General features: G+C 36.3%; 2 protein-coding genes and 1 long non-coding RNA gene across 3 annotated transcripts in view; 1 reads left to right on the forward strand and 2 right to left on the reverse strand.

Annotated features, from left to right (window-relative positions):
- LOC128610751 (uncharacterized) overlaps positions 1-7695 on the reverse strand; it is a 32900-nt gene extending 25205 nt beyond the window's left edge. Inside the window, exons 1-5 of the mRNA XM_053630169.1 lie at positions 7392-7695; positions 7151-7241; positions 2404-2536; positions 1771-1882; positions 1390-1502 (exon numbers count right to left, since the gene is read on the reverse strand). Coding sequence (XP_053486144.1) covers positions 1390-1502; positions 1771-1882; positions 2404-2536; positions 7151-7241; positions 7392-7525 — 583 coding nt within the window. The 5' untranslated portion in view covers positions 7526-7695. The remainder of the gene's footprint in view (positions 1-1389; positions 1503-1770; positions 1883-2403; positions 2537-7150; positions 7242-7391) is intronic.
- Positions 7696-10732: 3037 nt separating this feature from the next.
- LOC128610535 (C-C motif chemokine 3-like 1) lies at positions 10733-12110 on the forward strand. Its single transcript, XM_053629909.1, has 3 exons — positions 10733-10925; positions 11668-11779; positions 11930-12110. The coding sequence occupies exons 1-3, from the start codon at positions 10847-10849 to the stop codon at positions 12024-12026; spliced, it is 288 nt and encodes a 95-aa protein (XP_053485884.1). The 5' UTR covers positions 10733-10846; the 3' UTR covers positions 12027-12110.
- A 3249-nt stretch (positions 12111-15359) lies between these two features.
- LOC128610539 (uncharacterized) lies at positions 15360-17193 on the reverse strand. The gene is made up of 3 exons (XR_008386374.1): positions 16982-17193; positions 16498-16609; positions 15360-16161 (listed from the first exon to the last, which is right to left on the reverse strand). It is a non-coding gene; the product is annotated as an uncharacterized LOC128610539 (long non-coding RNA).
- Positions 17194-17220: the final 27 nt, after the last annotated feature.

Below are 17220 nucleotides of genomic sequence, written 5' to 3' on the forward strand. Positions count from 1 at the left end.
CTGTGCAGAATTTGGCTAATGAGTGCTCTGTGTTTTAGTGAGAGGCGGGAAGGATAAAGAGGGCAGAGACGTGACCCATGGGAGAGAGACAAAGAGGGGCACAGTAAAATAAAAATTTATGAAAAGTGGAAGAAGTTACTGGAATCAAGTTGTCTTGATGTTGGACGTTCGATATTCGCAAATTAAGGGACCGTCTCTAAAGTTACATACAACATTGGTATACACGTTTCTAACTTCAATAGCATTTAAAGGGAATGACTTAGAGTCATAAAACCAACTGTAAAGTATTCATGAAAGTCTCAGCTATGACACACGCCTTTTAGATTTTTGATATTTAATAAAATAAACTATTCAATCATGTGTAAAATTTGCCATGTATTTCACTAGCAAATGGGCTCATACACAAAATCTACCATGATATAAAGTTCAATAGCATTTGAAAGGAATGACTCTCAGTCATAAAACCTACTGTAAAGTGTTCTTATAGGTGTCAGCTATAACACACACCTTTTAGATTTTATAGATTATATAGATTTTATATTTAACCCTACAATGTATGAACCAAAAAACCTACATCTATCCACTATCAATACTGCTATACTAACTCTATACCAATACTTCTACCATATTTCTATATTAACACTATACAACTATAGCTACTACTCTGACATCCAAACACTCTACTACTATAGATACAATAAACACTAAAAGATCACATTAATGTTCACAGGTAATTTAACCTTTATACCAACACACACTAAATCCATACAACTGTCTATACTACTGCATTAAACTGACAATATCCCAGAGTGGCTATTGCTATACTAACAGAACAATTCCTATTATTAAAAGGAATAGCATGAGAACCGTGAATCTGATCAGAGTATAAATAAGTAAATAAATAAATCATTTTCTGTTCATCATTAATCATTACTTAACAATAACTTTAGCTGTCAAAAAATCTTTGACAATATAGTCATTAAAATGATACGCACTGTGTACAAATACTAAATCTCATTACTTCTCAATTTATTTAAATATATATATTAGAAATGTGAGGCAGTATACACAGTTTCTCATTAAATATTTATATATTTTTATTTAATGGTGTGTCTCAATTCAGCAGTGTTACTCAAATTGAAACGGGCCTGTAAAAATACAACCACTTTATTTTTTAACCATTTCCTGGGTGGAAGAATAAAGCACAATTCTCATCCAGTTTCTACTGGTCTGCTGTTGATTTTGTAAATTAGATGTCATAATATTAGCATGATTATTTATTTATAGTAAAAAGCTTTATTCCTCCTGTCCAATTACAGGAAGCGATACATAAAAAGGATTTTTATAAACTAAATATGAACTATTATTAATGGAGAGAGGATTCCCCACCTTTAGGTTCGACCCAGCTTGTAAACGAGCGGCTGTCAATTTTTTTCATGAGTTTCTGCACCCATTCATCTGTGGGATTTGCACACACACGGCGACCACTTTTTAGGGTTAAACTGCAGAGGAGAGAGAAGATATACATCAGTGTAAAACTGCAATAAAGACACAAGATTAAACATTCTCATGTGTCCCAAACTTCCAAAATTATTTTTGTTATATTCTAATAAATTTCAAAAACTATCAAATGTTCTTCATGGTAATTTAAAGTTGTATTATAATAAATTTATATGATATTTTATACAACTATAAATCAATGATGTACATAGAAAAACAATAATTTTCTTCTTATTAATTATTAAATAAAATAAGGGGGTGAAAACTTACATGACTCCAGGATTTGAGCAGCGAGGGTCTATTACTTCATACGCTATAATGCGTCTTACAGGGATGGGATGTGTCTGGTAACTGAAACAGCATGCCCATGGTACACTTACATCTGTGTGAAAACAATAATGTATTTATTTATCAATCATGTCTTAGCACTCTGATTAAATGTTCACTAAGAAATGTTAATAAATGAGATGCTTTTTTTTATCTAGTATATTTGAATTTAATTAATTAATATTATTTTTTTAGAACAGCACAGTAGTGCTATAACAGCTGCTATAACGTCATTCAACAACATTACAGATAACTATAAATGGGTTAAAAGCGAGACGTGTCGTTCGTTAATAAATAAGAAATTGCAGTTGTTGGTGCGTTGCTGTGGTATAAGAATTCCTCTTGGGGATGCACTGTTTTAGGAAAATAATCAACGTTGGGGTTGTAAACAGTAACTCCGCTTCATCACACCACCCCATCAGTCAGTGTTTTACTGTAACAGCACATCACACACTGTGGTTTATTAACGCTGGATATTTTCAACAACCTCATCATCGTTTTTAGGGACTTCAGCGACATTATAAACCAATATAATATTATGTACAGAAAACGATGTAAAAGTGAACTTTATCTTACACCGGATCGTTGTGATGGACTGAAGGTAGGCGAGAACCAGCAGAACCAGCAGGAGAGAACGACAGAACATGATGATGCAGATGAATGATGATGGTGAGGATATGAACACACTCATATAAATGCAGGTATCACCTCAGCGCTCGTCTTATGAGAACAATGATAGAGAGTGGTTTGGGTTGAGGAGCAATGTTTAGACCACAAAACGTTCCGCTTTCAGTAAGAGAGAAAAAAACAGACCTCTTCCACAGGAAATCCAGCTGTGGTTTTCAGTTACACTGAGACAGCTCTGAGCAGCGTTTAACACTTCACAGCCAAACTCTATGATACAATCTAATAAATATAAATAAGTGCAGTTTTATTGGAGTGAAACAGTAAAGAGTCCATCACACCACATCACACAATAGAGAAACAGAGACTCTCATTTAGAAACACTGATTTATCAGGGAATAAATAAAAATATCACTAACAAACTACCATTTAAGTAAACATTCTAAAGGAATTTAGTTATTAGCACAGCCCGTGCTTCTTTATTCCTCTGAATGTGTTTGTAGTGTGGAGTGCTAAAGAACAATATTCTCTTTTATCTTTTAAAGTAGTTTTAATAAGAAATGAATGTCGTTCAAGTTAGAAAACTGAAAACTATTTTCATGAACAAGACTGAACATGTTAGAGAGAAAGAGTGCAGAGAGGGGGATGAAGTGGTGATGCAAAAGACATTAGCATGCTATGTAGCACATACATAACGCACAGGTGCATTTAAATGCGTCTGTTTTTTACATGAACAGGGAGATGGTGTGGATCCTGAAGGTTAAGTAACAGCCTGGGATCCAGCTAAAGTTTGTAAAGGTTCAGTTACATAAAATTCCTTGTTTACAAAGTGTCCGATAAGTGACTGGCTATGATTAGACTATGTTGTATTCGTAGTGATGCTGCTTTTGGCTCTGAACGGATGAGGAACTTTTCAGAACTTGATGTACACTTTTCTGTACAAACACCTATAAACACTTTGTTTTCACTGTCAACTTTTTTGTAACAAACCATGTCATCATGTCACGAATCACACACAAAGAAGAAGTTTCCTTTTCTCAATGACCTGCTTTCAGTTAAATAATTTACATTAATACGACCCCTGAACTGTGATTTTCTAATTCCACAAATTTTGGCTAATGCCCAGTAACTACTATAGGTTAAAAGAAAAACATTTTGTTTCAACATTCTTCAATCTGAGAATGTTTTTACATAATATTAGCATTAACTACACCAATCAGCCATAACATTAAAACCACTGACAGGTGACGTGAATAACACTCTATGACCTGAGCGACTTTGACAAGGGCTAGATGTCTAGACGACTGGGTCAGAGCTTCTCCAAAACAGCAGGTCTTGTGGGGTGTTCCTGGGATGCAGGGGTTAGTACCTACCAACATGGTCCAAGGAAGGACAAACGGTGAACCGGCAACAGGGTCATGGGCACCCAAGAGTCACTGATGCACGTGGGGAGTGACGGCTATCCCGTCTGGTCCGATCCCACAGAAGATCTACTGCAGCACAAACTACTGAAAAAGTTCATGCTGGATCTGATAGAAAGGAGTCAGAACACACAGAGCATCACAGCTTATTGCGTATGGAGCTGCGTAGCTGCAGAGCGGTCAGAGTGTCCATGCTGACCCCCTGTACACCTCCAAAATCTCCTACAATGGACATCAGAACTGGACCATGGAGCGATGGAAGAAGGTGGTCTGGTCTGATGAATCATATTTTCTTTTACGTTACGTGGAGGCCGGGTGCGTGTGTGTCACTTATCTGGGGAAGAGATGGCACCAGGGTGCACTATGGGAAGAATGCGAGTTGTTGTGATGCTTGTGTTGTTCTCTGCTTGATGTATCGCTTTGCTTGTATTTCCTCATTTGTAAGTCTCTTTGGATAAAAGCGTCTGCTAAATGAATAAATGTAAATGTGAATGTGATGCTCTGGGCAATGTTCTGCTGGGAAACCTTGGGTTCTGGCATTCATGTGGATGTTACTTTGACACGTACCACCTACCTAAATACTGCAAAAACCCTTCAGGAACGGTTTCAGGAACATGACAAAGCGTTCAAAGTGTTGAGTCGGCCTCCAAATTCCCCAGATCTCAATCCGATCGAGCGTCTGTGAGATGTTCTGGACAAACAAGTCCGATCCACAGAGGCCCGATCTCACAACTTACAGGACTTAAAGGATCTGCTGCTAACGTCTTGGTGCCAGATACCACAGCACACCTTCAGAGGTCTTGTGGAGTCCAGGCCTCGACAGGTCAGAGCTGTTTTGGGGCCAGAAGGAGAGGAGGACCTACACAATATTAGGCAGGTGGTTTTAATGTTATGGCTGATCTGTGTATCTGCTAATAATGTTAGATAATAACGTCACGAAACATCTGTGTTATGACGACTGTCGTGTCTGTTATGTTCTACACCCACCATCCACCCATTATTTACTTTCAAATTTGAGTTACAGCTAATTTCTTCTACCTCCTTCCTTAAGACATGACAGACTGTTAAATATCTATTCAGTTAATGATTCGAAACTTAAATTTAAATTAAACTGAATAAAGTCTTAATGGTATCAAGAGAGCTACGTTAGCTGCTCTCATTATTATTATTATTATTTCTAACAACGTTCGATTAGCAGAACAGATCTAGAACCATTTATGTTCCAACAATGTTCCCTCTCTCGAGTTTTCTGAATGTTCTGAGAACGATCTTTATACTATTTATCACGCATCATTGCTGCATCCTACAGTACTGACAAACATCTGTAATGTTATTGTTTATATAGCTGGGAACATTCAGTCAGAGAGCTTTATTACAGCAGATGTTCTTAGAATGTTGCAGGAATGGTATTTCTGAATGTTGGAGACATCTTAGAGCTTGAACAACTAGTAACATTTAAACCCGCTAAGTTCTGGATTCTGATTGGTCAGAAAGTGTTGATTAATTTCCTGTAACAGCGGCTCTGACAGAAGTGCAGCTGCAAATCACAGATTTATTTATATTAATGCGCTCGCTCTAGTATGTTATCGTTTCTATAGTAACAGCTCAGTCACAGGGACTCATTTGAAATGTATCCCCATTTTGAGAACTTCCTCGAGTTCTTAGTTCTTCAGTTCAAGGAGAACACAGAGGTCAGAGGTCATGGTCATGTTTACTGCATGAAACCACCACTTGAGGGCGCTGCTGTTCACACACACACACACACACACACACACACACACACACACACACACACACGGGAATTCAGTCTCTTTTCAATGAGTCAGTACATTTGACTCACTAATAAGAGTCGATTATTTCATCTTTCAAATGATTCACTGCCATTTTCCCCCTAAAACTGAGAAAAGTTTGTGATATTATGGCCTGTGATTGTTATTTATCGAACAGTGGCCAGACCTGTTTCATAAAATCTTACTCTGCAGTCTGATTACACACTTCACCCTTCATCAAATGCCATTAACTCTAACCCTATCTCTTCATTCTCATTAGTAATGAGACAGTAAATGTTTTGTTTGTACACCACAGGAAATGCATTCCTCTTTAATTCTTACAGTCATGAACATATATTTCTGTATCTGTCAGTCTACATGAACTCTACACAGATACGTCGACGATGTGAACTTCTGCATTAGATAATATCACGTCTCATAAGACCTTGATTATTGATTGATCTTCGTTCTTCTGCTATTTCTGTGAGATATAATCATCATCTTTTACTGTATTTGGTGATCAATTAGACAAGTTGAGCCACTCGTAAGCTTTACATTAGTATAAAATACTAAGAAAAACATCTGCATAAAGGCAACAACAAATCAAACACAATATTGCAGCAAAACAGGAACCCCTACATGGGAGAATGAAATCCAAACAATGAATCAAACACACTGATATACTGATATACTGATACACTGATATACTGATATACTGATATACTGATATACAGATATACTGATATACTGATATACAGATATACTGATATACTGATATACTGATATATTGATATACTGATATACTGGTATACTGATTAGCCTGATATACTGATACACTGATATACTGATATACTGATATACTGATATACTGATATACAGATATACTGATATACTGATATACTGATATGTTCAGTATATATTAATGATGGTATCAAGGATGTGACTAACATTGTTAAGTGCTTGAATGCAATCAATGTGTAATTTAATTTATTTTTTTTTAACTATATAATTTATGCATTAAAATACATTTTAATACATTTTACTGTCTGTAGAATAAATCAGTTAAATAACACTTGTCATTATTTATATTTATATAATATAAATATTTTATTATTATATTTATATAATCATTAGTTTATGTTTAAATATAAGTTATAATGTCTTTATGAGCCTTTTTTTGTCATATATATTCACATAACAGAGCATGCCAGAAAGTTGGGGTCAGAGCGCAGGGTAAGCCATGATACAGCGCCCCCTGGAGCAGAGAGGGTTAAGGGCCCAATCAGGAACCCAGAGCCTTAACCATCAAGCCACCACTGCCCCTATTTATTTATTTATTTATTTATTTATAATAATGATAATGAGTACAATGATAATGAGTCAGCTTTATTACAGGAATAATCTTTATTCCTCCTGTCTGATTACATAAAAAGTGAATTTCGTAAAAGAAATATGAAAGACTTATTAATGGAGAGAGTTTTGAAACACTTGTTTGAGTTTGGATCAGGTAAAAAAGCGCCGGTCAATTATTTCCATGATGTTCTTCACCCACTCGACGCCGGGGTCTGCACACACACGACGACCTTTATTTAGGGTAAAGCTGTAGAGGAGAGAGAAGATTTACATCAGTGTTAAACTGCAATAAAATCAGAAGCTCCAAGATCATTTATATTCTATTACACATAACAGTAAAGCAGCAAATTCATTCAAATATTTACACACAATAATAAACGAGGGGGTGAACGCTTACATGACTCCAGGTTTTGTACACTGATGCTCTGTTTCTTCATACGCTGTAATATATTTTGCAGGGATTTCCTTCTTCTGGTAATTGAAACAGCACTGACTTGGTCCATGTCCATCTGCGTGAAAACATTTATGCATTCAGTTCTGTGATTAAATGTTCAATAATAAGATATTAGACACTTTTATATCTAGTATGAGATGCAGACTATTGCAGCTATTAAATTGTACTACGTCACAGGTGAATTCTGGACTGTGATTGGGTAGAAGATGTTAGAAGCTCTGACTGTAGCGCAGGTTTATATCAATGCGCTCTCAGTTTAACACGTTATCATTTCTATAGTAACGGCTCACTCACGGGGACGTGTACTGCGGACGCTCCGCGTAGACAGACTTTTAAAAATATGTGTGTTTTGTATAAGGAGATATTAATTTAACTTTTATGGAAGGAGTCTCCAGTGTCAGGTTTTTTAACATGATAAAGAGAGGCTGGTGAGGGAGATATAACGTGATATAACGTGAGTAAGAACAGGAACTAACTTGTTTCACCAACATTAAATGTAACTATAAATGGGGAAAAAAATTATGAAAGGTCGTTCTTTAACTGTTAAAGATTGTAACCGTTGACAAAATGTTGTGGTATAAGAGGAATAAAAGACTTGGGGACGTGCTGTTACAGGAAAATAATCACGTTCAGGGTGTTAGCAGTAACTCCGCTTCATCACACCACCACATCGCTCAGTATTTTACTGTAACAGTAAAAACTGTAACTGTAAACACACAGTTTATTAACGCTGGTTATTTTCAGAAACCTGGTCGTCTTTTTAGGGAATTCAGCATCATTATAAACCAGAGTTTAGTGATACTTTTACTACTACTACTACTACTACTATTAAAAAAATGTAATAAAAAAATAATAAATATAAAAAATAATAATAATAACAATAATAATAATAATAATAATAATAATAATAATAATAATAGGGACAAAAAGGTTAAATATTAAAAAGTTTTTAAAATATATTTTAAATAATATTTAAAACTTTATCTTACTGTTGGCTGGTGTGAAGGACTGAAGGCAGGTGAGACCCAGAAGAACCAGCAGGAGAGAACGAGAGACCATGACTGCTGATGGTGATGACGATGATGATGAGGAGGAGGATGAAGGTCACAATGTGAACAGAATGGTATTAATGCAGACTCATTCTTCAGTTTGAGAAGAGTGGGGGAGGGAAGTACATTCATACTTCCTGTCCACCCCTCCCCCACCCTTCTCTTTCTTTTCCATTCTTTTAAAGCTCTTACAGTCCAGTTTTTAACACAGTGACCACTACTTGAATTACATGAACTTGACAGTGACACTGTATGTGCATGTGGCTTCATTTTTCACCTGAATCGTGTTTCTTCATACAGTATGAGATGTCATTTTATTCACTTGATGTCAGATGTACTGACGCGTGCTTGAACTCACATGTGCAGTTATAATGGCATGAAGAGATCATCCACGCCACTTGATGTTGTTCCCGCTGTGCTTATGAAAGCAACCTTTTCTGAAATTGGCCCCAGTATCCAAGTGTTCATAAATTCTTCTTTGGATGCAGGGGTGGTCCCAAATTGTTTTAAGCATGCTATTGTTCAACCTTTGTTTAAGAAACAGGGTTTGGATGAAGGTTGCCTTAATAATTATTGGCCTGTCTCTAAGCTACCGTTTCTGTCAAAGCTGCTAGAGAAAGTAGTACAATCTCAATTGCTCCTGTTTTTAAACTCAGCTATGTTATTGGAACCTTTACAATCTGGTTTCTCTGCTTATCATAGCATGGAGTCTGCTTTGTTAAAAGTGTCCAATGACATTTTACTCACAGTGGATGCTGGAAAAAATACTGTGTTGATGCTATTAGATCTTACAGCTGCCTTTGATACTGTAGACCAAAACATACTTCTCTGGCGCTTAGAGCATCTGTTTGGTATCAAGGGCACCGCCCTAAAATGACTCAGCTCATATCTTGAGGACAGGTCTTTCTCGGTAGCGTTGGGTAATTTCTGCTCTTCTTCTAGTCCTATTATTAGTGGTGTTCCTCAAGGCTCCATTCTGGGCCCACTTCTTTTTAATTTATATATGCGGCCGTTGGGGAATATTATTAGGGCTCACAATGTCTCTTTTCATTTATATGCTGATGATACCCAGTTGTACATTCCTTTGAAAGCTGGTGACTCCATTCAGCCATTGCTGGACTGTCTGTACGACATAAAAAAATGGTTGAGAAATAATTTCCTCCGACTTAATGAAGACAAAACTGAAATAATTGTTTTTGGCCCCCTGAGATTGAGAGATGGTCTCATTAACGAGCTTCATAATCACTTCCCCTCAATTTCTTCCCAGGTTCGGAACCTTGGCTTCATTCTGGACTCAGAATTATGCTTAACCAAGCAGATAAATTCGGTCGTTAAGACTAGTTTTTATCAACTACGGATTATTTCGAAACTCAAAACATTTTTGTCTTTCCAGGATTTGGAGAAGGTTATTCATGCTTTTATTACTTCTCGCTTAGATCACTGTAACTCATTATACTCGGGTCTTCCTCAGTCATCTCTGGCTCGTCTTCAGATGGTTCAGAACGCAGCTGCAAGGCTGTTGACCAGGGCAAAGAAGTCTGATCGTGTCACCCCAATTTTAGCATCGCTTCACTGGCCCCCAGTCCATTTTAGGATTCAGTTTAAGGTTCTGATGTTTGTTTTTAAAACTCTTAATAATCAAGCTCCTTCCTATCTCGAGGATCTTCTTAAACCACATTCATCAAACAGATGTCTAAGATCTTCTGATAGGTTTCTTTTGCATGTCCCTCGTTCCCGGTTAAAAACAAAGGGGGATAGAGCTTTTGCTGTTGCTGCCCCCGTCTATGGAATCAACTGCCACTGGACAACTGACCACTGCCACTCCGCCAGGCTTTTTGATCAAATTTTTAATCAATTTTTCTATTGTCCATTGTCTGTTTTTATTTGGTCTAATTCTGTTTCTATGTTATTTTCCTTACTCTGTGCAGCACTTTGGTCAGCTTTGCTGTGTGAAACGTGCTATATAAATAATATTTACTTACTTACTTACTAAGAGATCAAATGGCACTGTGAGTAAAACTGTAGAGTTTGGATCTTTATTGTATGAGTTTAGTACAGTGGTGTGTTGATGAGTTTGATTATGAAGTGTTAAACGTTCAGTTCTTCCTCACTGTAGGCGAAAACCGCAAACGGGTTTCCTGTGACAGAAATGGCTTTTTTTTGTTTCTTAGTCAAAATGAAACATTTTTTGTCACCTACAAATGACCAGACCACACCCCCCACACCCCCCCCCCCTTACCAGCCTATATAAACTGAAGAATGAGTCTGCATTAATACCATTCTGTTCACATCGTGACCATCGTCCTCCTCCTACTCCTCCTCATCATCATCATTATCATCATCATCACCATGGTCTCTCGTTCTCTCCTGCTGGTTCTGCTGGTTCTGCTGGGTCTCACCTGCCTTCAGTCCTACACACCAGCCCACAGTAAGATAAAGTTTTAAATATTATTTAAAATATATTTTTAAAACTTTTTGTTATTATTATTATTATTATTATTATTATTATTATTATTATTATTTGTAGTAGTAGTAGTAGTAGTAGTAAAAGTATCACTAAACTCTGGTTTATAATGATGCTGAATTCCCTAAAAAGACGACCAGGTTTCTAAAAATAACTAGCGTTAATAAACTGTGTGTTTACAGTTACAGTAAAATACTGAGCAATGTGGTGGTGTGATGAAGCGGAGTTACTGCTAACACCCTGAACGTGACTATTTTCCTGTAACAGCACGGCCCCAAGTCTTTTATTCCTCTTATACCACAACATGTTGTCAACGGTTACAATCTTTAACAGTTAAAGAACGACCTTTCATAATTTTTTTTCCATTTATAGTAACATTTAATGTTGGTGAAACAAGTTAGTTCCTGTTCTTACTCACGTTATATCACGTTATATCTCCCTCACCAGCCTCCGCAGTACACATCCCCATGAGTGAACCGTTACTATAGAAACGATAACGTGTTAAACTGAGAGCGCATTGATATAAACCTGCGCTACAGTCAGAGCTTCTAACATCTTCTACCCAATCACAGTCCAGAATTCACCTGTGACGTAATACAATTTAATAGCTGCAATAGTCTGCATCTCATACTAGATATAAAAGTGTCTAATATCTTATTATTGAACATTTAATCACAGAACTGAATGCATAAATGTTTTCACGCAGATGGACATGGACCAAGACAGTGCTGTTTCAATTACCAGAAGAAGGAAATCCCTGCAAAATATATTACAGCGTATGAAGAAACAGAGCATCAGTGTACAAAACCTGGAGTCATGTAAGCGTTCACCCCCTCGTTTATTGTTGTGTGTAAATATTTGAATGAATTTGCTGCTTTACTGTTATGTGTAATAGAATATAAATGATCTTGGAGCTTCTGATTTTATTGCAGTTTAACACTGATGTAAATCTTCTCTCTCCTCTACAGCTTTACCCTAAATAAAGGTCGTCGTGTGTGTGCAGACCCCGGCGTCGAGTGGGTGAAGAACATCATGGAAATAATTGACCGGCGCTTTTTTACCTGATCCAAACTCAAACAAGTGTTTCAATCCTCTCTCCATTAATAAGTCTTTCATATTTCTTTTACGAAATCCACTTTTTATGTAATCAGACAGGAGGAATAAAGATTATTCCTGTAATAAAGCTGACTCGTTATCATTGTACTCATTATCATTATTATAAATAAATAAATAAATAAATAAATAGGGGCAGTGGTGGCTTGATGGTTAAGGCTCTGGGTTCCTGATTGGGCCCTTAACCCTCTCTGCTCCAGGGGGCGCTGTATCATGGCTGACCCTGCGCTCTGACCCGAACTTCCTAACATGCTGGGATAAGTGAATATATATGACAAAGAAAGGCTCATAAAGACTCATTATAACTTATATTTAAACATAAACTGATGATTATATAAATATAATAATAAAATATTTATATTATATAAATATAAATAATGATATTATTTAACTGATTTATTCTACAGACAGTAAAATGTATTAAAATGTATTTTAATGCATAAATTATATAGTTAAAAAAAAATTACACCTTGATTGCATTCAAGCACTTAACAATGTTAGTCACATACTTGATACCATCATTAATATATACTGAACATATCAGTATATCAGTATATCAGTATATCAATATATCAATATATCAATATATCAGGCTAATCAGTATATCAGTATATCAGGCTAATAAGTATATCAGTATATCAGTATATCAGGCTAATCAGTATATCAGTATATCAGTATATCAGGCTAATAAGTATATCAGTATATCAGTATATCAGGCTAATAAGTATATCAGTATATCAGTATATAAGGCTAATAAGTATATCAGTATATCAGTAGATCAGTATATCAGTATACCAGGCTAATCAGTATATCTGTATATCAGTATATCAGTATATCAGGCTAATCAGTATATCAGTATATCAGTACATCAGTATATCAGTATATCAGTATATCAGGCTAATCAGTATATCAGTATATCAGGCTAATCAGTATATCAGTGTATCAGGCTAATCGGTATATCAGTTTATCAGGCTAATCAGTATATCAGTGTATCAGGCTAATCAGTATATCAGTATATCAGGCTTATCAGTATATCAGGCTAATCAGTATATCAGTATATAAGGCTAATCAGTATATCAGTGTATCAGGCTAATCAGTATATCAGTGTATCAGGCTAATCAGTATATCAGTATATCAGGCTAATCAGTATATCAGTGTATCAGGCTAATCAGTATATCAGTATATCAGGCTAATCAGTATATCAGTATATCAGTATATCAGGCTAATCAGTATATCAGTATATCAGGCTAATCAGTATATCAGTATATCAGGCTAATCAGTATATCAGTATATCAGGCTAATCAGTATATCAGTATATCAGTATATCAGGCTAATCAGTATATCAGTGTATCAGGCTAATCAGTATATCAGTATATCAGGCTAATCAGTATATCAGTATATCAGGCTAATCAGTATATCAGTATATCAGGCTAATCAGTATATCAGTATATCAGGCTAATCAGTATATCAGTATATCAGGCTAATCAGTATATCAGTATATCAGTATATCAGGCTAATCAGTATATCAGTGTATCAGGCTAATCAATATATCAGTATATCAGGCTAATCAGTATATCAGTATATCAGGCTAATCAGTATATCAGTATATCAGTATATCAGGCTAATCAGTATATCAGTATATCAGTATATCAGGCTAATCAGTATATCAGTGTATCAGGCTAATCAGTATATCAGTATATCAGTATATCAGTATATCAGGCTAATCAGTATATCAGTATATCAGTATTTCAGGCTAATCAGTATATCAGTATATCAGTATATCAGGCTAATCAGTAGATCAGTATATCAGTATATCAGTGTGTTTGATTCATTGTTTGGATTTCATTCTCCCATGTAGGGGTTCCTGTTTTGCTGCAAAATTGTGTTTGATTTGTTGTTGCCTTTATGCAGATGTTTTTCTTAGTATTTTATACTAATGTAAAGCTTACGAGTGGCTCAAATTGTCTAATCGATCACTAAATACAGTAAAAGATGATGATTATATCTCACAGAAATAGCAGAAGAACGAAGATCAATCAATAATCAAGGTCTTATGAGACGTGATATTATCTAATGCAGAAGTTCACATCGTCGACGTCTCTGTGTAGAGTTCATGTAGACTGACAGATACAGAAATATATGTTCATGACTGTAAGAATTAAAGAGGAATGCATTTCCTGTGGTGTACAAACAAAACATTTACTGTCTCATTACTTATGAGAATAAAGAGGTAGGGTTAGAGTTAATGGCATTTGATGAAGGGTGAAGTGTGTAATCAGACTGCAGAGTAAGATTTTATGAAACAGGTCTGGCCACTGTTCGATAAATAACAATCACAGGCCATAATATCACAAACTTTTCTCAGTTTTAGGGGAAACATGTCAGTGAATCATTTGAAAGATGAAATAATCGACTCTTATTAGTGAGTCAAATGTACTGACTCACTGAAAAGAGACTGAATTCCCGTGTGTGTGTGTGTGTGTGTGTGTGTGTGTGTGTGTGTGTGTGTGTGTGTGTGTGTGTGTGTGCTCTCTATACATCCTGAACAGCAGCGCCCTCAAGTGGTGGTTTCATGCAGTAAAAATGACCATGACCTCTGACCTCTGTGTTCTCCTTGAACTGAAGAACTAAGAACTCGAGGAAGTTCTCAAAATGGGGATACATTTCAAATGAGTCCCTGTGACTGAGCTGTTACTATAGAAACGATAACGTACTAGAGCGAGCGCATTAATATAAATAAATCTGTGATTTGCAGCTGCACTTCTGTCAGAGCCGCTGTTACAGGAAATTAATCAACACTTTCTGACCAATCAGAATCCAGAACTCAGCGGGTTTAAATGTTACTAGTTGTTCAAGCTCTAAGACGTCTCCAACATTCAGAAATACCATTCCTGCAACATTCTAAGAACATCTGCTGTAATAAAGCTCTCTGACTGAATGTTCCCAGCTATATAAACAGTAACATTACAGATGTTTGTCAGTACTGTAGGATGCAGCAATGATGCATGATAAATATTATAAAGATCGTTCTCAGAACATTCAGAAAACTCGAGGGAGGGAACATTGTTGGAACATAAATGGTTCTAGATCTGTTCTGCATATCGAACATTGTTAGAAAAAATAATAATAATAATGAGAGCAGCTAACGTAGCTCTCTTGATACCATTAAGACTTTATTCAGTTTAATTTAAATTTAAGTTTCGAATCATTAACTATATATAGATATTATATATAATATAGATATACTAGATATTTAACAGTCTGTCATGTCTTAAGGAAGGAGGTAGAACAAATTAGCTATAACTCAAATTTGAATGTAAATAATGGGTGGATGGTGGGTGTAGAACATAACAGACACATTTATTCACTTAGCAGATGCTTTTATCCAAAGCGACTTACAAATGAGAAAGATACAAGCAAAGCGATACATCAAGCAGAGAACAATACAAGAAGTGCTACCATACGAGATCTATTAATTGAATTCCAGAAGAAACAAAGTGCAGAGTAGAGGTGTAAGTGCATTTTTTTTTTTATTATGAGTTTGTTAGGTGTTCATGGAAGAGGTGGGTCTTTAGTTGTTTTTTGAAGATGGTGAGAGATTCTGCGGTCCGGATTGAGATTGGAAGTGCATTCCACCACTGAGGAACAGTTAGTGTGAAGGTTTTGGAAAGGGACCTTGCGCCACGCTGAGTTGGAACTGCTAAACGTCGGTCGCAAAACGATCGCAGATTGCGAGAGGGAACGTAAGCCTTCAGGAGAGAGTTGAGGTAGGAGGCGCTGTTCCTGACAAGGTCTTGTAGGTGATCATCAAGGCCTTGAACTTGATGCGGGTGGCTACAGGAAGCCAGTGGAGGGAGATGAAGAGGGGTGTGACATGGGTTCTCTTGGACTGGTTGAAGACGAGGCGCGCTGCAGCATTCTGACATGACACGACAGTAGTCATAACACAGATGTGTCGTGACGTTATTATCTAACATTATTAGCAGATACACAGATCATCCATAACATTAAAACCACTGGATCGGCTCTGCAAAAAAGTGCAGGTCAATTTTCTTCATGTGATTCTTCACCCACAGAAGTCCAGGGCCTGCACACACACGACGACCATTGTTTAGGGTAAAACTGTAGAGGAGAGGATATATATATATATATATATATATATATATATATATATATATATATATATGTGTGTGTGTGTGTGTGTCAATGTAAAACTATAATCCAAACAGAAAATCTAACACACTCACACGTCCCAAACCTCTAACATTGTTTAAACTTTTATTATAATACATTTTTAATACTATCAAGATTTAAAATTATATTCTATAAATTTATATAATATATTTAATCATACAATAACGATTGATATGTGGAAACATATTCTTATTATTTATGAAAATGAAACAAGGGGTTGAAAACTTACACAATTCCAGCTTTTGTACAGTGAGCCGGAGTTTCTTCATACCCCTTAATCACTCATAGAGGGATTTTATATATCTGGAATTTGAAACAGCATCGTTCTGGTCCGTTTGCCACTGCAGGGGAAAATCATTACTGAATCAGTCATGGCTTTGTAAACATGAGGTGATTTTATATCTGGTAAGAGATGCTGCCTGGTGTATATTTAAATGAAACCATGGTGCTGATGTTCTTTAATAAATAAAAGGAAAACAATCATCTTCATGGTTGTCAGTCAGTATTTTACTGTAACAGCACGACAAACACGTGTAATGGCACCAGTCCAGATGTTTTAACTTTCTACTACAAGTCATCTTACTTTCTTACTAGTGTCTACTTAGTGCTTCAGTGAATGCATGTGAACTGATTTAAATCAGTGATCACAAGTACAGATAATAATATGTACAAAGCGACATGTTATAAAGTTGAAAAGGTGAACTTTATCTTACCCTGGGTCGCTGTGAAGGACTGAAGGCAGCCCAGAACCAGCAGAACCAGCAGGAGAGAACCGGAGGACATGACCGCTGAAGGTGGTGATGATGCGGAAATAACGGCATTAATGATATCACTTCAGTAAGATATTATAAACTGATAAGAGGAAAGATCTGAGCAGCGTTTCCACACTGGTGTTTACTAAAGTCCAGGGGGTTCAGTACTGCGAAGTAAAATGGGCGTTTCTGGGGGCGTG

This window comes from Ictalurus furcatus, chromosome 7 (genome assembly GCF_023375685.1).
Source record: "Ictalurus furcatus strain D&B chromosome 7, Billie_1.0, whole genome shotgun sequence".
Lineage (NCBI taxonomy): Eukaryota > Metazoa > Chordata > Actinopteri > Siluriformes > Ictaluridae > Ictalurus > Ictalurus furcatus.

Coding starts and splice junctions, on each gene's coding strand:
- LOC128610535 (XM_053629909.1), top strand. CDS start 10,847: ATGGTCTCTCGTTCTCTCCTGCTGGTTCTGCTGGTTCTGCTGGGTCTC. Junction 10,926..11,667: donor GTCCTACACACCAGCCCACA/GTAAGATAAAGT, acceptor GTTTTCACGCAG/ATGGACATGGACCAAGACAG. Junction 11,780..11,929: donor TGTACAAAACCTGGAGTCAT/GTAAGCGTTCAC, acceptor TCTCCTCTACAG/CTTTACCCTAAATAAAGGTC.